General features: G+C 43.2%; 1 protein-coding gene across 3 annotated transcripts in view; it reads right to left on the bottom strand.

Annotated features, from left to right (window-relative positions):
- The window catches only part of LOC118374221 (tyrosine-protein phosphatase non-receptor type 6), a 33,212-nt gene extending 16,624 nt beyond the window's left edge, over nucleotides 1–16,588 (bottom strand). The window contains exons 1-7 of one of the 3 annotated variants that reach the window (XM_052494851.1): nucleotides 16,494–16,588; nucleotides 16,058–16,142; nucleotides 14,396–14,518; nucleotides 12,251–12,445; nucleotides 10,628–10,817; nucleotides 6,460–6,576; nucleotides 6,141–6,266 (exon numbers count right to left, since the gene is read on the bottom strand). In XM_052494851.1, the coding sequence (XP_052350811.1) occupies nucleotides 6,141–6,266; nucleotides 6,460–6,576; nucleotides 10,628–10,817; nucleotides 12,251–12,445; nucleotides 14,396–14,518; nucleotides 16,058–16,065 (759 nt within the window). In that variant the 5' untranslated portion in view covers nucleotides 16,066–16,142; nucleotides 16,494–16,588. The remainder of the gene's footprint in view (nucleotides 1–6,140; nucleotides 6,267–6,459; nucleotides 6,577–10,627; nucleotides 10,818–12,250; nucleotides 12,446–14,395; nucleotides 14,519–16,057; nucleotides 16,143–16,493) is intronic. The other 2 variants (XM_052494853.1, XM_052494854.1) reach the window with 2 other exon arrangements.
- Between the last annotated feature and the right edge of the window lie 6,187 nt (nucleotides 16,589–22,775).

The following is a 22,775-nucleotide window of genomic DNA, read 5'->3' as shown; positions in this document are numbered from 1 at the left end:
CTCGGACGAGTCTCTAATGCGGCTGAAATAATTACATATAGGTATTTTTTTTTTATTATTTCACCTTTATTTAACCAGGTAGTCCAGTTTAGAACAAGTTCTCATTTACAACTGCGACCTGGCCAAGATAAAGCAAAGCAGTGCGACAAAAACAACAACACAGAGTTACACATAAACAAACGTACAGTCAATAACACAAAAGACAAATAGAACTGTGTACAGTGTGTGAAATGTAGAAGAGTAGGGAGGTAGGTAATAAATAGGCCATAGAGGCAAAAAATAATTACAATTTAGCATTAACACTGGAGTGATAGATGTGCAGATGAGGATGTGCAAGTTGAGATACTGGGGTGCCAAAGAGCAAGAGGGTAAGTAATAATATGGGGATGAGGTAGTTGGGTGTGCTATTTACAGATTGGCTGTGTACAGGTACAGTGATCGGTAAGCTGCTCTGACAGCTGATGCTTAAAGTTAGAGAGGGAGATATAAGACTCCAGCTTCAGAGATTTTTGCAATTCGTTCCAGTCATTGCCAGCAGAGAACTGGAAGGAAAGGCAGCGAAAGGAAGAGTATGTGGGGACAAGGCTATACAGTTTAGTTGATAAACCCTATCTTGATTTGGGTGACTTCAGTTGTTTTTACCTTGAGCCATTTCAGGTCATCAAAGTGAGAGTGATGACTACATGATGGGAGCTTGGGTGTGATCCTGACTATACATGATGGGAGTTTGAGAGTAATCCTGACTACATGATGGGAGTTTGAGAGTAATCCTGACTACATGGTGGGAGTTTGAGAGTAATCCTGACTACATGGTGGGAGTTTGAGAGTAATCCTGACTACATGATGGGAGTTTGAGAGTAATCCTGACTACATGATGGGAGTTTGAGAGTAATCTTGACTACATGATGGGAGATTGAGAGTAATCCTGACTACATGATGGGAGTTTGAGAGTAATCTTGACTACATGATGGGAGATTGAGAGTAATCCTGACTACATGATGGGAGCTTGGGTGTGATATTGACTACATGATGGAAGCTTGGGTGTGATATTGACTACATGATGGGAGCTTGGGTGTGATCCTGACTACAGGATAGGAGCTTGGATGTGATCCTGACTACAGGATAGGAGCTTGGGTGTGATCCTGACTGCAGGATAGGAGCTTGGGTGTGATCCTGACTGCAGGATAGGAGCTTGGGTGTGATCCTGACTACAGGATAGGAGCTTGGGTGTGATCCTGACTACAGGATAGGAGCTTGGGTGTGATCCTGACTACAGGATAGGAGCTTGGGTGTGATCCTGACTACAGGATAGGAGCTTGGGTGTGATCCTGACTACAGGATAGGAGCTTGGGTGTGATCCTGACTGCAGGATAGGAGCTTGGGTGTGATCCTGACTGCAGGATAGGAGCTTGGGTGTGATCCTGACTACAGGATAGGAGCTTGGGTGTGATCCTGACTACAGGATAGGAGCTTGGGTGTGATCCTGACTACAGGATAGGAGCTTGGGTGTGATCCTGACTACAGGATAGGAGCTTGGGTGTGATCCTGACTACAGGATAGGAGCTTGGGTGTGATCCTGACTACAGGATAGGAGCTTGGGTGTGATCCTGACTACAGGATAGGAGCTTGAAGTAATACTGACTATCTGATTATGAGAGGTTTAATTCTTGATGCCCTAGGTATAACTACTATACCAAGAGGTACTAGTACCAAGAAATCTTGATTTTCTTAGCCAGAAATTATACTTTTTAGTTAACGTTGGAGAGAGCTTTTAAGTTTATACCCTCACCAGATAGGTCACTGTCTAACTCACATCCAAGTTAGCCCACAGTATCTTTGACGGTAACCACTGTATCTATAGTATGGTTGAATGGCTGGAACCCGTATACCGAGATTTACAGTGATTTAACGCCTAAAACCACTCCCCTTTCCTGGAATAAATACAGTACATTCGGAAAGTATTCAGACCCCTTGACTTTTTCCACATTTTGTTATGTTACAGCCTTATTCTGAAATTGATTATATAAATAGAAAATACTCATCAATCTACACACAATACCCCATAAAGACAAAGCGAAAACTGTTTATTTTTATTTTTAGCAAATTTATCACATATAATAAACAGAAATACCATATTTACATATGTATTCAGACCCTTTGCTATGAGACGCAAAAATTGAGCTCAGGTGCATCCTGTTTCCAATGATCATTCTTGAGATGTTTCTGCAACTTGATTGGAATCCAACTGCGGTAAATTCAATTGATTGGACATGATTTGGAAAGGCACACACCTGCCTATATAAAGTCCCACAGTTGACATGTCAGAGCAAAAACCAAGCCATGAGGTCGAAGGAATTGTCCATAGAGCTCCGAGACAGGATTTGTGTCGAGGCACAGATCAGGGGAAGGGTACAAAAACATTTCTGCAGCATTGAAGGTCCCCAAGTGCAGAGTGCCCTCTATCATTCTTAAATAGAATATGTTTGAATCACCAAGATTCTTCCTAGAGCTGGCTGCCCGGCAAGACTGAGCAATTGGGGGTGAAGGGCCTTGGTCAGGGAGGTTACCAAGAACCCGATGGTCACTCTGACAGAGATCCAGAGTTCCTCTGTGGAGATGGGAGAACCTTCCAGAAGGACAACCATCTCTGCAGCACTCCACCAATCAGGCCTTCATGGTAGAGTGGCCAGACGGAAGCCAGTCCTCAGTAAAAGGCAAATGATAGCCCGCTTAGAGTTTGCCAAAAGGCACCTAAAGACTCTCAGACCATGAGAAACAAGATTTTCTGGTCTGATGAAACCAAGATTGAACTTTAGGCCTGAATGCCAAGCGTCACGTCTGGAGGAAACCTGGCACCATCCCTACGGTGAAGCACGGTGGTGGCAGCATCATGCTGTGGGGATGTTTTTCAGCGGCATGGACTGGGAGATTAGTCAGGATTGAGGGAAAAATCCACGGAGCAAAGTACAGAGAAATTCTTGATGAAAACCTGCTCCAGAGTACGCAGGACCTCAGACTGGGGTGAAGGTTCACCTTCCAACAGCACAATGACCCTAAGCACACAGCCAAGACAACGCATGAGTGGCTTCAAGTCTCTGAATGGCCTTGAGTGGCCCAGCCAGAGCCTGGACTTGAACCCAATCGAACATCTCTAGTGAGACATGAAAATAGCTGTGCTTGAGAGGATCTGCAGAGAAGAATGGGAGAAACTCCCCAAATACAGGTGTGCCAAGCTTGTAGCGTCATACAAGAAGACTTGAGGCTGTAATTGCTGCCAAAGTTACTTCAACAAAGTACTGAGTAAAGGGTCTGAATACTTATGTAAATGTGGTATAAGGTTTTTATTTTTAATACATTTGCACACACAAAAAGTGTTTTGCTATGTTATTATGGATGGGGTACTTGTGTGTACAACCTGTATTGCCTTATAACCTGTCCTGACCCCTGATGGAAGCTGCTGCTAGTGCTTATCCAGTCCCCTGGATATGAGGGGAGTTTCAGTGAGGTTCCTAATCAGCATCATCAGCCCCTCTCATCCTGTCCTTTAGCCTGTGTCAGCTCAGGTGAACTCTAATTGGTCTAAAGGATTGGGATTACACATACATCCAGTGTTTACTATTTCACTGGGCTAGAACAAAAGCCTGCATGTGTACTCCAGGACCTGAGTAACCTAACCCCTGGCCTAACCTCACAGTCTTGAGGGAAGGGATTGACTGTAAAAATCCCAAACATAGATTCACTCAACCCAGCTGTGACAACTCAAAATCTTTGCAGGAATACCTTCAGGAGAATGAGTTATTGTTGAAAGACATGCAAATCCCCATTCCCAGTATTTGTGGAATACTGACATACTGTATTACTATGAATACATTCATGAATGCTCTATAAATATGGCATGTTTATTATGTGTTATGTATTCTTTATGAACATACAGATAATGTACAATCGTTACCCATATTTTTTCTACCATTTGAAAAGTTATTTTTAACGTGCTGTTAAAGCAGTTTGGAATTAGTGTTAGACCATTTCTAATCTCTCGTGGCCAGACTATTTAGCATCTAACACAATTATGCAAGGTTTTGTTGTGGGTTTCTGAGATTAGACAATTGAGACATCAAATAGCAGTACCACATGCTACCACATGGTGGTAGTAAAAATGTGTTCTATGGTTCTTGCAGTTTATTTCCTATGGCTGTAGTAGTGAGACCTTTAACCATTTGATTCTAGTTTTTCCTTGCAACACTCTCACTTTGACTTGTCCAACGGAACATGTTTCACCATGTTGCACAAGAGTAAAGGCACATTACATCACAGCTTATATGACCAACTAAAGCATCAAACACAGACACAGTTTCATGCTGACTACACCCGGCGCGCATGTTGATTTTGTCCATCCACACCAGACGAGATCAGAGGACGCAGGTTGAAATATCAAAACCAACTCTGAACCAACTATATTAATTTGGGGACAGGTCGAAAAGCATTAAACATTTATGGAAATTTAGCTAGCTATCTTGCTGATGCTGGCTAATTTGTCCTGGGATATAAACATTCAATTGTTATTTTACCTGAAATGCACAAGATCCTCTTCTCATACAATTAATCAACAGATAAAAGGGTAAACTGAGTTAGTTTCTAGTTATCTCTCCTCCTTCAGGCTTCTTCTTTGGACTTTATATGGCAGGTGCTAACCAACTTTGAGGTGCATTACCACTACCAACTGGACTGGAGTGTGGACCTCAGTTAATCTTTCAATCACCTACATGGGTATATGCTCCTAAAAACCAATGAGGAGATGGGAGAGATTGGATTTGCAGCTCGTCAAGCGTCACAAATATTGCCAAGTTCTATTTTAGCGCCTGGCTACGCAGACGCTCGTTCACACGAGCAATGATTGAACAACATGTATGTGTACATTTATTTTGCAAAGCTGTTGTGGTCAGCATGTAAGAAATTAGGCCTCAGAAAACCTACAGTAGAGTAAAGCATCCTGGTCTCATAGACTAGACATAACATAGTAAATCTAAATCCGAGACAATCAAATTAGTATATGTATTACGTTTGGTTTGGTAACATAAGATAGATTGTTAAAGCAAAACAAAAGTAGGGTGGTTGTTCGGGGTGGATGCGTGGGTGTATAACGCGAACATTTAGCAACCCAAGGCTGCTAGTTTGAATCTAATCAAAGACAACTTTAGCATTTTAGCTACTTTTCAAATACTTACTACTTTTTAGCTACTTTGCAACATGTTAGCTAACCCTTCCCCTAGCACTAACCTCAACCCTTCAACCTAACTCCTAATCTTAACCCTAACCCTAGACTAGCTAAAAATTAGCCAAGTAGTTAACGCTAGCCACCTTGCTAGAATTCATAACATATCATACTTTAAAAAAAATCGTAACATGTAGTACATTTTGCAAAATTGTAATTCATAACGTATCATATAAAATGGGTTTACTGGTCATCCACAAATTAATTATATATATTTTTTTTTTTTACCCCTTTTTCTCCCCAATTTCGTGGTATCCAATTGTTTTAGTAGCTACTATCTTGTCTCATCGATACAACTCCCATACGGGCTGGGGTGAGATGAAGGTTGAAAGTCATGCGTCCTCCGATACACAACCCAACACAACCCAACCAAGCCGCACTGCTTCTTAACACAGTGCGCATCCAACCCGGAAGCCAGCCGCACCAATGTGTCGGAGGAAACACTGTGCACCTGGCAACCTTGGTTAGCACGCACTGCGCCCGGCCCGCCACAGGAGTCGCTGGTGCGCGATGAGACAAGGATTTCCCTACCGGCCAAACCCTCCCTAACCCAGATGACGCTAGGCCCACGGACCTCCCGGTCGCGGCCGTTTACGACAGAGCCTGGGCACGAACCCAGAGTCTCTGGTGGCACAGATGGCGCTGCAGTACAGCGCCCTTAACCACTGCGCCAACAGGGAGGCCCCTATCCACACATTAATACATACAATAAGAAACTTAACATATCATACTAAATGGAGTGTCTCGAATTTACATACATAATAATATAAAATGCTCTGAGACCAGGTTGAGTAAAGAGAGGAAGAGGTTAAGAAGGGTTGTTCAAAAAAATCACATCTTCCTTCCATCAAAAACTTAATCGACTTACATCAAACTCCTCCCAGAATCCTGCTTTGCTCTTCTTGTCTCCCTCGTTCTCTCTCTCGGCCATCTGGTCCAGCAGCCTCACTCTGCTGTCAATGTCTGCTGCGTTCACTCTGGTGGAGAAGTAGGGCTGAAGGAGAGAAGGATGGAGTGGACAGGAAAGAGAAGGAGAGGAGAATAAGTCAAGATTTGTTCCGATATGGCTCTAACTTGTCATTCAGGTGAACCCATTATGAGATACAGTATATCCGACCTGTGTAAGGTTGTAACTTGACTGCAACACTCACGGTGACCTGTATAGGGTTACAACTGTAAGTCTTTACCTGTTTGAGGTGCACCCAGGTTCCAGACATCTCCTCGATGCCTTTGCGTTTGTAGTGCTCCATCAGGTCAGCCAGGGTGTCAAACATCTCTGTGCCTCCCACCGTGTACCGGTCATTCTATTTATATAAATATATGATGACATGGGTCCCATTATGCCTGGCGAAAACCAAACACTGCATTCTACAGTAAGAACCTTATACCAACTGTCAAGCATGATGGTGGTAGTGTGATGGTTTGGGGATGCTTTGCTGCCTCAAGCCTGGATGACTTGCCTTAGTAGAAGGAACCATGAATTCTGCTCTGTATCAGAGAATTCTACAGGAGAATGTCAGGCCACCCGTTTGTGAGCTGAAGCACAGCTGGGTCATGCAGCAAGACAATGATCCAATACAAACAATTAAGGCATGAAAATGACTAAAAAGCAAGAAATTTGAAGTTTTGGAATGTCCGAGTCAAAGTCCAGATTAATTCTCAATTTGGATGTTGTGGCAGGACTTGAAACGAGCAGTTCATCCTTGAAAACACACAAATGTTGTTGAGTTGAAGTAGTTCTGCATGCAAGAGTGGGCCAAAATTCCTCCACAGCAATGTGAGAGACTGATCAACAACTACAGGTAGCATTTGGTTGCAGTCATTGCAGCTAAAGGTGGCACAACCAGTTATTGAGTGTAAGGGTGTTGCATAACTATATATCAATTAAATAAATAAAATAAGCATCAATTTGTTTTCTAATTTGTAAACTCAGGTTTTCTTAATCTAATATTAGGTCTTGGTTGAAGATCTGATAGCATTCAATATCAAAAATATGTAAAAATAGAGAAAATCAGAAAGGGGGAGAGCGAGGTGAACATATCTGCCCAACTGTGACATAGTATGCAATTTTCAGGGACCACTTTTGGCTCGTGGGCACTACTTTCAGAACCACTGGTTCAAAAGTAAACAAAATCAAATCAAATCAAAGTGTATTTGTCACGTGCGCCGAATACAACAAGTATCACCTTACAGTGAAATGCTTGCTTACAGGCTCTAACCAATGGTGCGGGGGGAAAAAAGGTATGTGTGTGTGTGTGTCAGTAAGTAAAGAAATAAAACAACAGTAAAAAGACATTTGAAAAAAAGAGCAGTAAGGCTATATACAGACACCGGTTAGTCAGGCTTATTGAGGTAGTATGTACATGTAGGTATTGTTAAAGTGACTATGCATATATGATGAACAGAGAGTAGCAGAAGCGTAAAAAGAGGGGTTGGTGGGTGGTGGGACACAATGCAGATAGCCCGGTTAGCCAATATGCAGGAGCACTGGTTGGTCGGGCCATTTAGGTAGTATGTGCATGAATGTATAGTTCAAGTGACTATGCATATTAGATAAACAGAGAGTAGCAGCAGCACCTGTTTAGGAGTCTTATGGCTTGGGGGTAAAAACTGTTGAGAAGCCTTTTTGTCCTAGACTTGGCACTCCGGTACCACTTGCCATACGGTAGTAGAGAGAACAGACCATGACTGGGGTGGCTGGGGTCTTTGACAATTTTTAGGGCCTTCCTTTGACACCGCCTGGTGTAGAGGTCCTGGATGGCAGGCAGCTTTGCCCCAGTGATGTACCGGGCCGTACGTACTACCCTCTGAAGTGCCTTGCGGTCGCAATTGCCGTACCAGGCAGTGATACAACTGGTCAGGATGCTCTCGATGTTGCAGCTGTAGAACCTTTTGAGGATCTCAGAACCCATGCCAAATCTTTTAAGTTTCCTGAGGGGGAATAGGCTTTGTCGTGCCCTCTTCACGACTGTCTTGGTGTGTATGGACCAATCTAGTTTGTTGTTGATGTGGACACCAAGGAATTTGAAGCTCTCAACCTGCTCCACTACAGCCCCGTCGATGAGAATGGGGACGTGCTCGGTGCTCCTTTTCCTGTAGTCCACAATCATCTCCTTAGTCTTGTTACGTTGAGGGATAGGTTGTTATTCTGGCACCACCCAGCCAGGTCTCTGACTTCCTCCCTATAGGCTGTCTCGTCATTGTCGGTGATCAGGCCTACCACTGTTGTTGTCGTCAGCAAACTTAATGATGGTGTTGGAGTCATGCCTGGCCATGCAGTCGTGGGTGAACAGGGAGTACAGGAGGGGACTGAGCACGCACCCCTGGGGTGCTCCAGTGTTGAGGATCAGCGTGGCAGATGTGTTGCAACTCCCCTCACCACCTGGGGTCAGCCTGTTAGGATGTCCAGGATCCAGTTGCAGAGGGAGGTGTTTAGTCCCAGGTGGGAAAGGGCAGTGTGGAGTACAATAGAGATTGCATCATCTGTGTATCTGTTTGGGTGATATGCAAATTCGAGTGGGTCTAGGATTTCTGGGATAATGGTGTTGATGTGAGCCATTACCAGCCTTTCAAAGCACTTCATGGCTACGGATGTGAGTGCTAGGGGTCTGTAGTCATTTAGGCAGGTTGCATTTGTGTTCTTGGGCACAGGGACTATGGTGGTCTGCTTGAAGCATGTTGGTATTACAGACTCAGGGACATGTTGAAAATGTCAGAGAAAACACCTGCCGGTTGGTCAGCACATGCCCGAAGCACACGTCCTGGTAATCCGTCTGGCCTCGCAGCCTTGTGTATGTTGACCTGTTTAAAGGTCTTACTCACATCGGCTACGGAGAGCGTGGTCACACAGTCGTCAGGAACAGCTGATGCTCTCATGCATGCCTCAGTGTTGCTTGCCTCGAAGCGAGCATAGAAATTATTTAGCTCGTCTGGTAGGCTCGTGTCACTGGGCAGCTCGCGGCTGTGCTTCCCTTTGTAGTCTGTAATAGTTTGCAAGCCCTGCCACATCCGACGAGCGTCGGAGCCGGTGTAGTACCAGAAAGTATCTTTCATGTACTTCCGGTTAGCTATTAAGAAATGCACCTGATGCTTACTCATGGTAGGGCCTGTGCCAGGACTCAATGACCTGTGTGATAATCTTCTGACCCTGAAAACTTTAGACTCCAGCCCTACAATGCCTCTCATTCAAATCCACCTCATGTCTGCACTGTATTACCACAGCTAAAAATAACCTAACCATGATGGTGCTGCTAATAATGTTGAATCTACGAAATGTAGGTTTGGGGATGAATGCAGTTAGTTACAGTCTAGCTCTGCACTCGGAAATAACTATGCTATTTTGTATTTCTAGTGGTAGTTACTGTACACACATGAATATAAAGTACTTAATTGTGAATACCAATTCTCATGTATTTTATTGGAATCGTATACGCATTTTCACGCGACACCTAAGGGTCCAAATTAAATACATAACTAACTAATTAAAACATAACCGCTTGGCATACTTTTGTAACCAAGACAGTGATATCTATCAAACTCAAACCTATATGTTCATATTGACTGGACTTTGCATAACTGTTTCTGTGCTGAGACAGTAGTGGTGGTATGTTTGATGTTTGTCAGGTTTTCTCCTAGATGTTGGAAGCAGGAAGGTCATTCGTTGCATAAGAATGAACATTTTGGGGAAACTGAAAATTGGTCTGGTTTCATAACAAGATGTACTCAGATATGGGAAATATTATAGCAAAGATTGCAATGTGAATTGCAATAGTGAATGTGAGTGAATGTGTGTTAGAGAGAAAAACACACAAACACTCACATACTCATGCTTGCACGCACGCACGCACGCACGCACGCACGCACGCACGCACGCACGCACGCACGCACGCACGCACGCACGCACGCACGCACGCACGCGCACGCACGCACGCACGCACGCACGCACGCACGCACGCACGCACGCACGCACGCACGCACGCACGCACGCACGCACGCACGCACGCGCACGCACGCACGCACGCACGCACGCACGCACGCGCACGCACGCACGCACGCACACACGCACGCACGCACGCACGCACGCACGCACGCACGCACGCACGCACGCACGCACGCACGCACGCACGCACGCACGCACGCACGCACGCACGCACGCACGCACGCACGCACGCACGCACGCACGCACGCACGCACGCACGCACTCACTCACGCACTCACTCACTCACTCACTCACTCACTCACTCACTCACTCACTCACTCACTCACTCACTCACTCACACACTCACACACACACACACACACACACACACACACACACACACACACACACACACACACACACACACACACACACACCTGGCACATGATCTTTATGTGTGAGACCCTCCTCCCTCCGCTGGATGCCTTGCTCTTCTCCTCAGTCAGAACAGACAGAACAAAGTCTCCAGGTTTGGACAGAGACTCCCGCACCAGGAAGGTGCCCGGCTCGTCCCGTTCCCATAGCAACTTCTCTGCGTTGGGGCCTGACAGGTGTCCGTGATACCACCTGTATGGTGTATGACAGAGAAGAGGTCAATTAAGCTCTAATGGAAACATCACTATGCCCCACATGGAGGAGAATGGAAGAAGACTTGGTAGAGGACTTTAATAAATGGTTGAGGACATTTTGGTAAGTAATGTGTATTTACGGCCTGTACAGATGCACTTTATATGGGTTTATGCAAGGTATTTCTGTCCTGAGAGTAAAGTGTGTGTGAGTGTGTGTTTGCGTGAATGCGTCTGTGTGTCTGGGAGAGTTTACACTCGTTAGTATGGGGATCGTCTCTGAGTGCTGCCTGCTGTTTAAATTTAGGGGTAGTTCTCGATTTCTACATCTGAACTTCCTGCTTTGCGGTCGGAAAATTCTGATGACAAGATTTCGTGGCTCAAGACAGCATGATATTTATAGCCTGAGCCCCACACAAACTACCCCCCTTTTCTTCCTCACCCCATATCACCCCCCCACCCCCTGACCCCCATAGAGCCCCCAAATATTTGGCCCCATATTCCTAGCCTGCAATGACTACATCAAGCTTGGTGACTCTACTGACTTGTTGGATGCATGTTCAGTTTGTTTTGGCTGTGTTTCAGATTATTTTGTGCCCAATAGAAATGAATGGTAAATAATGTATGTTTCTAAACACTTCTAAATTCATTTGGATGCTACCATAATTACAGATAATCATGAATGGATTGTGAATAATGATGAGTGAGACAGTTACAGAGGCATAAACATCATAGAATGACACCTCTGCATTAAAATGAGACCATAAAGCACACCATCACAGCAGTACCTGTGATATGGGTATCGAGAAAGAGATCACAAAGACTGAAACAGAGCAAGAGTGAGATGGAGGTTAGGAGAGACGAAGGTATTGAGGGTCTGGTCACTGTTTTCAAATGTGTCAAAACCTAAAGTTTCCAACCGCAGCAAGAAAGGGAAGTCAAACTGACAGAGAAAATAGAGTGGAGAAAGGAGGGGCAGTGAGGGTAGAACATGAGGGATTCACACACACACACACACACACACACACACACACACACACACACACACACACACACACACACACACACACACACACACACACACACACACACACACACACACACACACACACACACACACACACACACACACACACACACACACACACACACGCCTCAAAGTAAAGGCCGTAGAATTACCTTTCCTTCTGAAAGCTTTATGATCCTCAACATAAAGCGTTTAGATTAAGAAAGTATTCATTACAAAATGGCTGGATGTCTCAGGAGTATTTTACATGAGCTGCTTCCGTTTGATAAACATGCAACGAAATTCAGCAGAACAGTGAAAGCAGAGTTAAGGGTTAGAGATTTGAGGCAAGAGTACACGGACTTGACTGACTGACTCTGGTGGAATTAAGGGTTAGGGGTAAAGGTTAAAGGTTAGAGTGCACTGACCTCTCGGTGGTGGGGTCAGAGCAGTTGAAGGGGTATTTGAGCTCGATGATGGTGCCGTCTTTGTCCTGCAGGATCCCGTTCTCTGCAGTGTAGTACTCCACCAGCTCGGACAGCGTGGCAAACTTCTCCCCTCCATACAGGTCGTAGAAGTCCCCTGTGTTTTGGATACGGATGTGGGTCACCAGCTCACCCACCCTGGGGTCAAAGATCAGGGGAAAGAGGACATTCATGGGCCAGTCAGTGACAGTAGACAATTCCACCTAAACTAGTTTTAAGTCAAATATATTTTTTAAACTAGCAAAAGAGAGATGCAGTGTATCTGTACCTGACAGAGGGCAAGAAAATGAGAGAGGAAAGGATGAGTGAGGATATACTATAAATCAAATGTAATAAAATCACATTTTCAAATCAAATGTTTTTGGTCACATACACATATTTAGCAGATGTTATTGCAGGTGTAGTGAAATGCTGTAGGTTAACATACAGTGCCTTCAGAAAGTATTCACACCCCTTGACTTTTTCCACAATTTGTTGTTAGATCCTGAAATTAAAATTGATAAAATGTAGATTTTGTTGGTCACTGGAATACACACAGTACCCCATAATGTCAAAGTGGAATTATGTTTTTCAAATGTTTGACAAATTAATTACAAATAAATAGCTGAAATGTCTTGAGTCAATCAGTATTCAACCCTTTTGTTATGGCTAAATAAGTTCAGGAGTAAAATGTGCTTAACAAGTCACATAAAAAGTTGCATGGACTTTATCTGTAAGGTCCCTCAGTCGAGCAGTGAATTTAAAACACAGATTCAACCACAAAGACCAGGGAGGTTTTTCAATGGCTCACAAAGAAGGGCACGTATTGGTAGATGGGTCAAATAAAAAAGCAGACATTGAGTATCCCTTTGAGCATGATGTTATTAATTACACTTTGGACGGTGTATCAATACACCCAGTCACAACAAAGATACATGTGTCCTTCCTAACTCAGTTGCCAGAGAGGAAGGAAACCACTTAGGGATTTCACCATGAGGCCAATGGTGACTTTAAAACAGTTATAGAGTTTAATGGTTGTGATAGGAGAAAACAGAGGATGGATCAACAACATTGTAGTTATTCCACAATACTAAACTAATTGACAGAGTGAAAACAAGGAAGCATGTACAGAAAAAAAATATTTGCAACAAGGCACTAAATAAAGTAATACTGCAAAAAATGTGGCTAAGCAATTCACGTTTTGTGCTGAAAATGTAGTGTTATGTTTGGGGCAAATCCAATGCAATACATTACTGAGTACCACTCTCCATATTTTCAAGCATAGTGGGGGCTGCATCATGTTATGGGTATGCTTGTAATCGTTAAGGACTGGGGAGTTTTTCAGGCAAAATGCTAGAGGAATGCCTGGTTGTGTCTGCTTTCTACCAGACACTGGGAGATTAATTTAGCTTTCAAAAACCTAAAATACAAGACCAAATCTACACTAAAGTTACTTACCAAAAAGACAATGAGTGTTCCTGAGTGGCCTAGTTACAGTTTTGACTTAATTCTGCTTGATAATCTATGGCAAGACCTAAAAATGGTGGTCTGGCAATGATCAACAACCAATATGAGAGAGCTTGAAGAATTTTGCACAAAAATGTTGCACAATCCAGGTGTGGAAAGCTCTTAGAGACTTACCCAGAAACACTCACAGATGTAATTATGAATTTGACTCAGGGGGTTGAATACTTAACATGAATAATATTTTTACAAAAAATGTCTTCCACTTTGATATTCCAAATTATTTTGTGTAGATCATTGACAAAAAATGACAATTAAAACACATTTTAATCCCACTTTGTAAAACAACAAAATGTGGAAAAAGTCAAGGTATTTGAATACTATCTGAAGGCACTGTAGGTTGAGCGAAGGAGAGAAGGAGAGACAAAGAAGGAGAGAAAGAGATGGAGTATCTCCATCTGATGGAGAGAGAGAGAGAGAGAGAGAGAGAGAGAGAGAGAGAGAGAGAGAGAGAGAGAGAGAGAGAGAGAGAGAGAGAGGATATCCTAGCTGACAGAGAAAGAGAAGGACAAAGAAAGAGATGGGGTGTATTCCTACCTGACAGAGAGAGAGAAGGACAAAAAAAGAGATGGGGTGTATTCCTACCTGACAGAGAGAGAGAAGTCTCCCTGGTTCTTCCTGCTGGGTCGGGCCAGGAAGCTGCCATGGACGCCCCGGCTCTTCAAAACAGACTCAGCATCCAAGCCAGAGATATCCCTGTGGAACCACCTGGATACACCGAGAGAAACACATTACATACATATACATACAGTATATACAAACCACACACACACAGATCGGGCCACGCACATAAGCACATGGACACACAAATGGTTATCCTCTGGCCCTGCTGCACCTGTCCACTGAGCCACATCATCTCTTTGATACTCTGTTTCTTCCCTCGGGGGGAAATGATATGAGACGTGGTAATAAAGATGAGTTAAATCACAATGTGTCTGTTAAATCCCATTTCAAAACCCCGCATTCCATTACCAGCTCATAGATTAACACAGTACTATGTACCATTACCAGCTCATAGATTAACACAGTACTATGTACCATTACCAGCTCATAGATTAACACAGTACTAGGTACCATTACCAGCTCACAGATTAACACAGTACTAGGTACCATTACCAGCTCATAGATTAACACAGTACTAGGTACCATTACCAGCTCATAGATTAACACAGTACTAGGTACCATTACCAGCTCATAGATTAACACAGTACTAGGTACCATTACCAGCTCATAGATTAACACAGTACTAGGTACCATTACCAGCTCACAGATTAACACAGTACTAGGTACCATTACCAGCTCATAGATTAACACAGTACTAGGTACCATTACCAGCTCATAGATTAACACAGTACTAGGTACCATTACCCGCTCACAGATTAACACAGTACTAGGTACCATTACCAGCTCATAGATTAACACAGTACTAGGTACCATTACCAGCTCATAGATTAACACAGTACTAGGTACCATTACCAGCTCATAGATTAACACAGTACTGGGTACCATTACCAGCTCATAGATTAACACAGTACTAGGTAGAGAGCAGTCTACACAGCATTATTGCAACCTTTTTTAAGTATACGCTAGTATACAAGTATACAATATTGCTTCAAGGTAAAGAACTAGCAAAACAGTTGAATGGTAAAGCCTGACTAAGGCCTAAGAGATGACAAACAGACCACAAACCCACCTCACCACAAAGCACCAACTTTTCATTCAATGGATACTATACTAGCCTATTCTACAGAACAACCTGCTGCTAACAATTGTATCACACATCTGAGAGGTAGGACTCATAACGCTTTCTAAACTGAAGGGAATGATTTCTGATTGTAAATGTACAATATATTATCTTTCTCTCACAAACAAGTGGACCATCACTTTGATATCTGTTGCCAAGTTTCAGTGTAGTTGTAGCTACACACGGCATGGTCAAGCTATTGATAGACTAAGAGTAGGATGCAAAGGTAGAATCAATCAGAATTGGGCAACATTTCAATAATTTGAAAAACTACTGCAAAATAATTGGGAATTCCTACAGAGTTTGAAAACAAATCGTTACGCGTGAACTACAAACACACAAGACAGCAGAAAAGACTAAAGAACAAAGTAGTGATGGTAAAGAAACAGAGAGAACAAGTCAAAGAAAGAGAGAAGTTGACATCACGCGTTAGGTAAAGGCAGATCCAGACCAGGGTTGAGCAACTGGGTGTAAGAGTCTTGAGAGGGAGGAGATCAACTCACCGAACCATTTTCACCTTCACTTCTTCTGGGCCCAAAGAGAAGGAGACGGGATAGTGAGGGTACACGTACAGGTACAACCTCCAGGCTAGCAAATGATGATACATGGTAATGTAACAAATACTGTACATAATTGACGCATCTTCATGCCCTTTCTAAATCTGCAATTCTAGCCAGTTATTAACTACAAATGTACTTCTAAAAATCATGTTTTACTTCCATTATCATCCCTCTCTCTCTAACTGCCCTCCTCCACACATTAGTTTACTGTATTTCTTCATTTCTCTCATTCAACATCACATACGCAAAGACCACCCCTCTAAACAACCTGTCTTCTCTTCGTCTTTTACTCCCACACTAATCTGTTCATCAAAACCTCTTTCCTCCTTTACCCTTTCTTGATATATCTCACTTTAGGTAGATAAGTAAACAATCTTACTGTTCTCAGCTCCTTCTGAAAACAAGTGACACTCTTGCTGACAGGCTCGTGTTTGTCTTACCCTCCGTCCCTCCCTTCTTTTTCTCTCTGTCGTTCTGTGACACTCTCTCTCTCCTTCCTTCCTTTTTGTGGCTCTTTTCACAAAACAGTGAAAGCAAGAGACAGACAGGAACAAAAAAAGCTGACAGGCCGGAATCTCTTACAGAAATAGATACTTTACAAATGTCAACGTAATAAAAAAGCTTAGATTTCATCTTTAAAATTAAACTATAATTCTTTGTCTCTCCTTGCCTCAATCTAATGGCACATCTCTATCTCACCTCTTCTCTATCCCCTCAGAATGATCAAAGCACCACTAATGTTGTGCAAACAGACACAGTCCAGTGAGATCACTCTGAATATGTCATACCAAACACTGTTCCTCAATGAGATAATGGGAGAGGAAGAGAGGGAGAGAGGGGGAGAGAGAGAGAGAGAGAGAGAGCACCTTTAAAAGGTAAACTAAGGAACTGCACATCTGCTCACCATCACTATCAGGAATGAAAAACAAATTAGCCCCTCCAGTATATAATGGTTAAATTAATCACACATTTTTCTCTGTCCTTCTCATTCTCCCTCTCTTTCCTTCTAACCCACCTGTCCTTCACTCCTCCCCTCTTCTGTCTGAGTGTTTGTTCTCTTCTTTCAGCTGTGTATGTGCACGTGTGTGTGTGTCTAACCTTTTGTGTTCCATTTGTGTTTGACACACAAAGGTCATGCTCACATTACACTTCCTTATTCCCCCCGTGTGTCGCTCTCAATCCATTTACAAATGTGAGGTCATGACAACAAACTCACAAACTAACAATAAGTAACATACAAACATAACTAGTCAGGATAGAAACTACACAACAATGTTCATGTGAGCAGCAATACAAGACATGTGAGCAGCAATACAAGACATGTGAGCAGCAATACAAGACATGTGAGCAGCAATACAAGACATGTGAGCAGCAATACAAGACATGTGAGCAGCAATACAAGACATGTGAGCAGCAATACAAGACATGTGAGCAGCAATACAAGACATGTGAGCAGCAATACAAGACATGTGAGCAGCAATACAAGACATGTGAGCAGCAATACAAGACATGTGAGCAGCAATACAAGACATGTGAGCAGCAATACAAGACATGTGAGCAGCAATACAAGACATGTGAGCAGCAATACAAGACATGTGAGCATGCTACAAGAAGAGGTGGGCTACATGTATACTAAAGTCTTGTCCACAGAAGTCTGTTATAGCTTGAAACTGAAACTACTCTTCCCATAATGCAACAGCCAGCTGTTGTGGCTACGGAAGACGCATAGCAACAAAGCAAGGCTGTATAAGTTAACAGCTTGATGTTACAGTGTGACTGCCTGTTGAAGTTAGTGTTACAAATTTCAATACAACCAACATGCAAAGCAGCAGAGAGTAGGTGAGAGGTGCCATTTAAAGCTCCTGATCTGTAGTGGCTGGGGCCGAGAGCACCATGTATCTTGTGTGCTACATATGTCTGAATGCCTTTTTGTTACAGTGGGGCAAAAAAGTATTTAGTCAGCCACCAATTGTGCAAGTTCTCCCACTTAAAAAGATGAGAGAGGCCTGTCATTTTCATCATAGGTACACTTCACCTATGACAGACAAAATTAGAAGAAAAATCCAGAAAATCACATTGTAGGATTTTTTATGAATTTATTTGCAAATTATGGTGGAAAATAAGTATTTGGTCAATAACAAAAGTTTATCCCAATACTTTGTTATATACCCTTTGTTAGCAATGACATCTATAAGTACCTAGGTGTCTGGTTCGACTGTAAACTCTCCTTCCAGACTCATATCAAACATCTCCAATCTAAAATCAAATCTAGAGTCGGCTTTCTATTCCGCAACAAAGCCTCCTTCACTCACGCCTCCAAACTTACCCTAGTAAAACTGACTATCCTACCGATCCTCGACTTCGGCGATGTCATCTACAAAATAGCTTCCAACACTCTACTCAGCAAACTGGATGCAGTTTATCACAGTGCCATCCGTTTTGTTACTAAAGCACCTTATACCACCCACCACTGCGACCTGTATGCTCTAGTCGGCTGGCCCTCGCTACATATTCGTCGCCAGACCCACTGGCTCCAGGTCATCTACAAGTCCATGCGAGGTAAAGCTCCGCCTTATCTCAGTTCACTGGTCACGATGGCAACACCCACCCGTAGCACGCGCTCCAGCAGGTGTATCTCACTGATCATCCCTAAAGCCAACACCTCATTTGGCCGCCTTTCGTTCCAGTTCTCTGCTGCCTGTGACTGGAACGAATTGCAAAAATCTCCCTCACCAACTTCAAACATCTGCTATCTGAGCAGCTAACCGATCGCTGCAGCTGTACATAGTCTATCGGTAAATAGCCTACCCAATTTACCTACCTCCTCCCCATACTGTTTATATTTATTTACTTTTCTGCTCTTTTGCACACCAATATCTCTACCTGTACATGACCATCTGATCATTTATCACTCCAGTGTTAATCTGCAAAATTGTAATTATTCGGCTACCTCCTCATGCCTTTTGCACACAATGTATATAGATTCTCTTTTTTTTCTACTGTGTTATTGACTTGTTAATTGTTTACTCCATGTGTAACTCTGTGTTGTCTGTTCACACTGCTGTGCTTTATCTTGGCCAGGTCGCAGTTGTAAATGATAACTTGTTCTCAACTAGCCTACCTGGTTAAATAAAGGTGAAATAAACATCAAACATTTTCTGTAAGTCTTCACAAGGTTTTCACACACTGTTGCTGGCCCATTCTTCCATGCAGATATCCTCTAGAGCAGTGATGTTTTGGGGCTGTTGCTGGGCAACACAGACTTTCAACTCCCCCCAAAGATTTTCTATGGGGTTGAGATCTGGAGACTGGCTAGGCCACTCCAGTACCTTGAAATGCTTCTTACAAAGCCACTCCTTTGTTGCCCGGGCGGTGTGTTTGGGATCATTGTCATGCTGAAAGACCCAGCCACGTTTCATCTTCAATGCCCTTGCTGATGGAAGGAGGTTTTCACTCAAAATCTCACGATACATAGCCCCATTCATTCTTTCCTTTACATGGATCAGTCGTCCTGGTCCCTTTGCAGAAAAACAGCCCCAAAGCATGATGTTTCCACCCCCACGCTTCACAGTAGGTATGGTGTTCTTTGGATGCAACTCAGAATTCTTTGTCCTCCAAACACGACGAGTTGAGTTTTTACCAAAATGTTCTATTTTGATTTCATCTGACCATATGACATTCTCCCAGTCTTCTTCTGGATCATCCAAATGCTCTCTAGCAAACTTCAGACGGGCCGGGACATGTACTGGCTTAAGCAGCGGGACACGTCTGGCACTGCAGGATTTGAGTCCCTGGTGGGGTAGTGTGTTACTGATGGTAGGCTTTGTTACTTTGGTCCCAGCTCTCTGCAAGTCATTCACTAGGTCCCCCCGTGTGGTTCTGGGATTTTTGCTCACCGTTCTTGTGATCATTTTGCCCCCACGGGGTGAGATATTGCGTGGAGCCCCAGATCGAGGGAGATTATCAGTGGTCTTGTATGTTTTCCATTTCCTAATAATTGCTCCCACAGTTGATTTCTTCAAACCAAGCTGCTTACCTATTGCAGATTCAGTCTTCCCAGCCTGGTGCAGGACTACAATTTTGTTTCTGGTGTCCTTTGACAGCTCTTTGGTCTTGGCCATAGTGGAGTTTGGAGTGTGACTGTTTGAGGTTGTGGACAGGCGTCTTTTATACTGATAACAAGTTCAAACAGGTGCCATTAATACAGGTAACGAGTGGATGACAAAGGAGCCTCTCAAAGAAGAAGTTACAGGTCTGTGAGAGCCAGAAATCTTGCTTGTTTGTAGGTGACCAAATACTTTTTTCTCCATATTTTGCAAATAAATTAATAAAAAATCCTACAATGTGATTTTCTGGATTTTTTTTCTCATTTTGTCTGTCATAGTTGAAGTGTACATATGATGAACTTGCACAATTGGTGGCTGACTAAATACTTTTTTGCCCTACTGTACAGAGCTGAGAGCTGATGTTGAGAAGGGCTTTTCCCTGTTCAGTCATGTTGCTGTTGTGTATTATTTCTAACACCCAAACGTGATGACCACCTTCCACAAAGATTCACACACACCTACTAACACACACATACCAAGTGATGACATCTCTTGATCCGGTCACTTCTGCAGGGTATGTATACACTCTCACACACACTGACTAACACACATACACACGTGTGTATTTCTCGCAAGTGATGATAATTTGCCTTCAATGAAAGAACACACTCTCACACTGACTAATAGTGACGGGGGAAACCATTGATACAGTTACATATTCGGATATTATTTTTGACAATATATTGTATAATTTTGACAATATTGCAATACTATTTTTGCTATAGTAGGCTGTACATGCACCAAAACTCCATCATTTTCCTTTCATATCTTGTTCTCCATCTTCTTTTTAAATAAGGAGCCAATGTGTTTTAAGCACATTTATTTCCACGACTGATCAAAACTTGTTTTCTCATGACTCTCTCTTGTCCCTCCACAGCAGACATTTGGTGAGCAATATGTTTGGAAAATCGAATCGCAATACATATAGAATCATGAGAATCGTAAGAAGCGCAATACTAATCATACTGACACCTAAGTATTATGATAATATCGTATCGTGAGGACCCTGGCAATTCCCAGCCCTACAGGACAACACTTTCCACAGGAATGCTGGCTCATGTTGACTCCAATGCTTCCCACAGTTGGCTGGATGGTTGGAAGTTGGCTGGATGTCCTTTGGGTGGTGGACAATTCTTGATACACACAGGAAACTGTTGAGCGTGAAAACCCCAGGAGCATGCAGATCTTGACACAAACCGGTGCACCTGGTACCTACTACCATACCCCATTCAAAGGGACTTACATCTTTTGCCATGCCCATTGACCCTCTGAATGACACACACACACAATCCATGTCTCAATTATCTAAAGGCTCGAAAATCCTTCTTTAACCGGTCTTCTCCCAGTCATCTACACTGATTGAAGTGGACATTAATAAGCAATTATAGCTTTCACCTGGATTCACCTGGTCAGTCTATATCATGGAAGGGGTTCCTAATGTTTTGTACACTCAGTGTATATTGAACTGTATTTTTGTCATGTGTGGGGAAAGTGACATGTACGTAGAAACATATCTAGGGAAAAAGTGTGTAAAAACAAGGTTGCTTTTGTCCTCTGAAGGGAGGGGTGGGGGACATAGGAGGTTGGTGGCACCTTAATTGGGGAGGATGGGCTCGTGGTAATGGCTGGAGCAGAATCGGTGGAATGGTATCAACAACATCAAACACATGGTCTCCAACACATCCGTTCCAGCCATTATTATGAGCCGTCCTCCCCTCAGCAGCCTGGTGGGGGATGGGTTTGAAATAAATACTCATAAATGACACCAAAGTAAGAGCCCTGTCTGACAGTAACTATTGTCAAAACAAGAATCTTCCAGGGCGATCACTTTGGCTTGCAAATCGTATCATCTCTATTGCCTGGACATCTAACAGTGAGATTTAAATGTATGTAAATACACGGAGTATATCTGTGACATAGACTGACCAGGTGAATCCAGGTGAAGCTATGATCCCTTATTGATGTCACCCGTTAAATCCACTTGAATCAGTTTAGATGAAGGGGAGAATACAGAATAAAGAAGGGTTTTTAATCCTTGAGACAAATGAGACATGGACTGTGTATGTGAGCCATTCAGAGGGTGAATGACAAGACAAAAGATTAAGTGCCTTTTAACTCGGTATGGTAGTAGGTGTCAGGCGTACCGGTTTGTGTCAAGAACTGCAACACTGCTGGGTTTTTCACATTCAACAGTTTCCTGTGTGTATCAAAAATGGTCCACCACCCTAAAGCAAATCCATCCAACTTGATACAACTGTGGGAGGTCAACATGGGCCAACATCCCTGTAGAATGCTTTCGACACCTTCTAGAGTCCAATTGAGGCTTTTCTGAGGGCAAAAGCGGGTGCAACTCAAAAATAGGAAGGTGTACACTCAGAATGATCAGCCAATGGGAATATAATTAGTTCTCCCATGTATGGGATTTTAAATATATTTAAATACATACATTACAGAAGGCTAGAGTGTACATACACAAGCATGCGAGCGAGCACACATGCACAGACTAACAGACGTTTGTACTGCAGGTGTTAGAACAATGGTTAACACCAGGAATT

This window comes from Oncorhynchus keta, chromosome 34 (assembly GCF_023373465.1).
Source record: "Oncorhynchus keta strain PuntledgeMale-10-30-2019 chromosome 34, Oket_V2, whole genome shotgun sequence".
NCBI classification, from domain to species: domain Eukaryota; kingdom Metazoa; phylum Chordata; class Actinopteri; order Salmoniformes; family Salmonidae; genus Oncorhynchus; species Oncorhynchus keta.
Note: the sequence above shows the minus strand (reverse complement) of the source record. Positions and strands in the feature narration are given on the sequence as shown.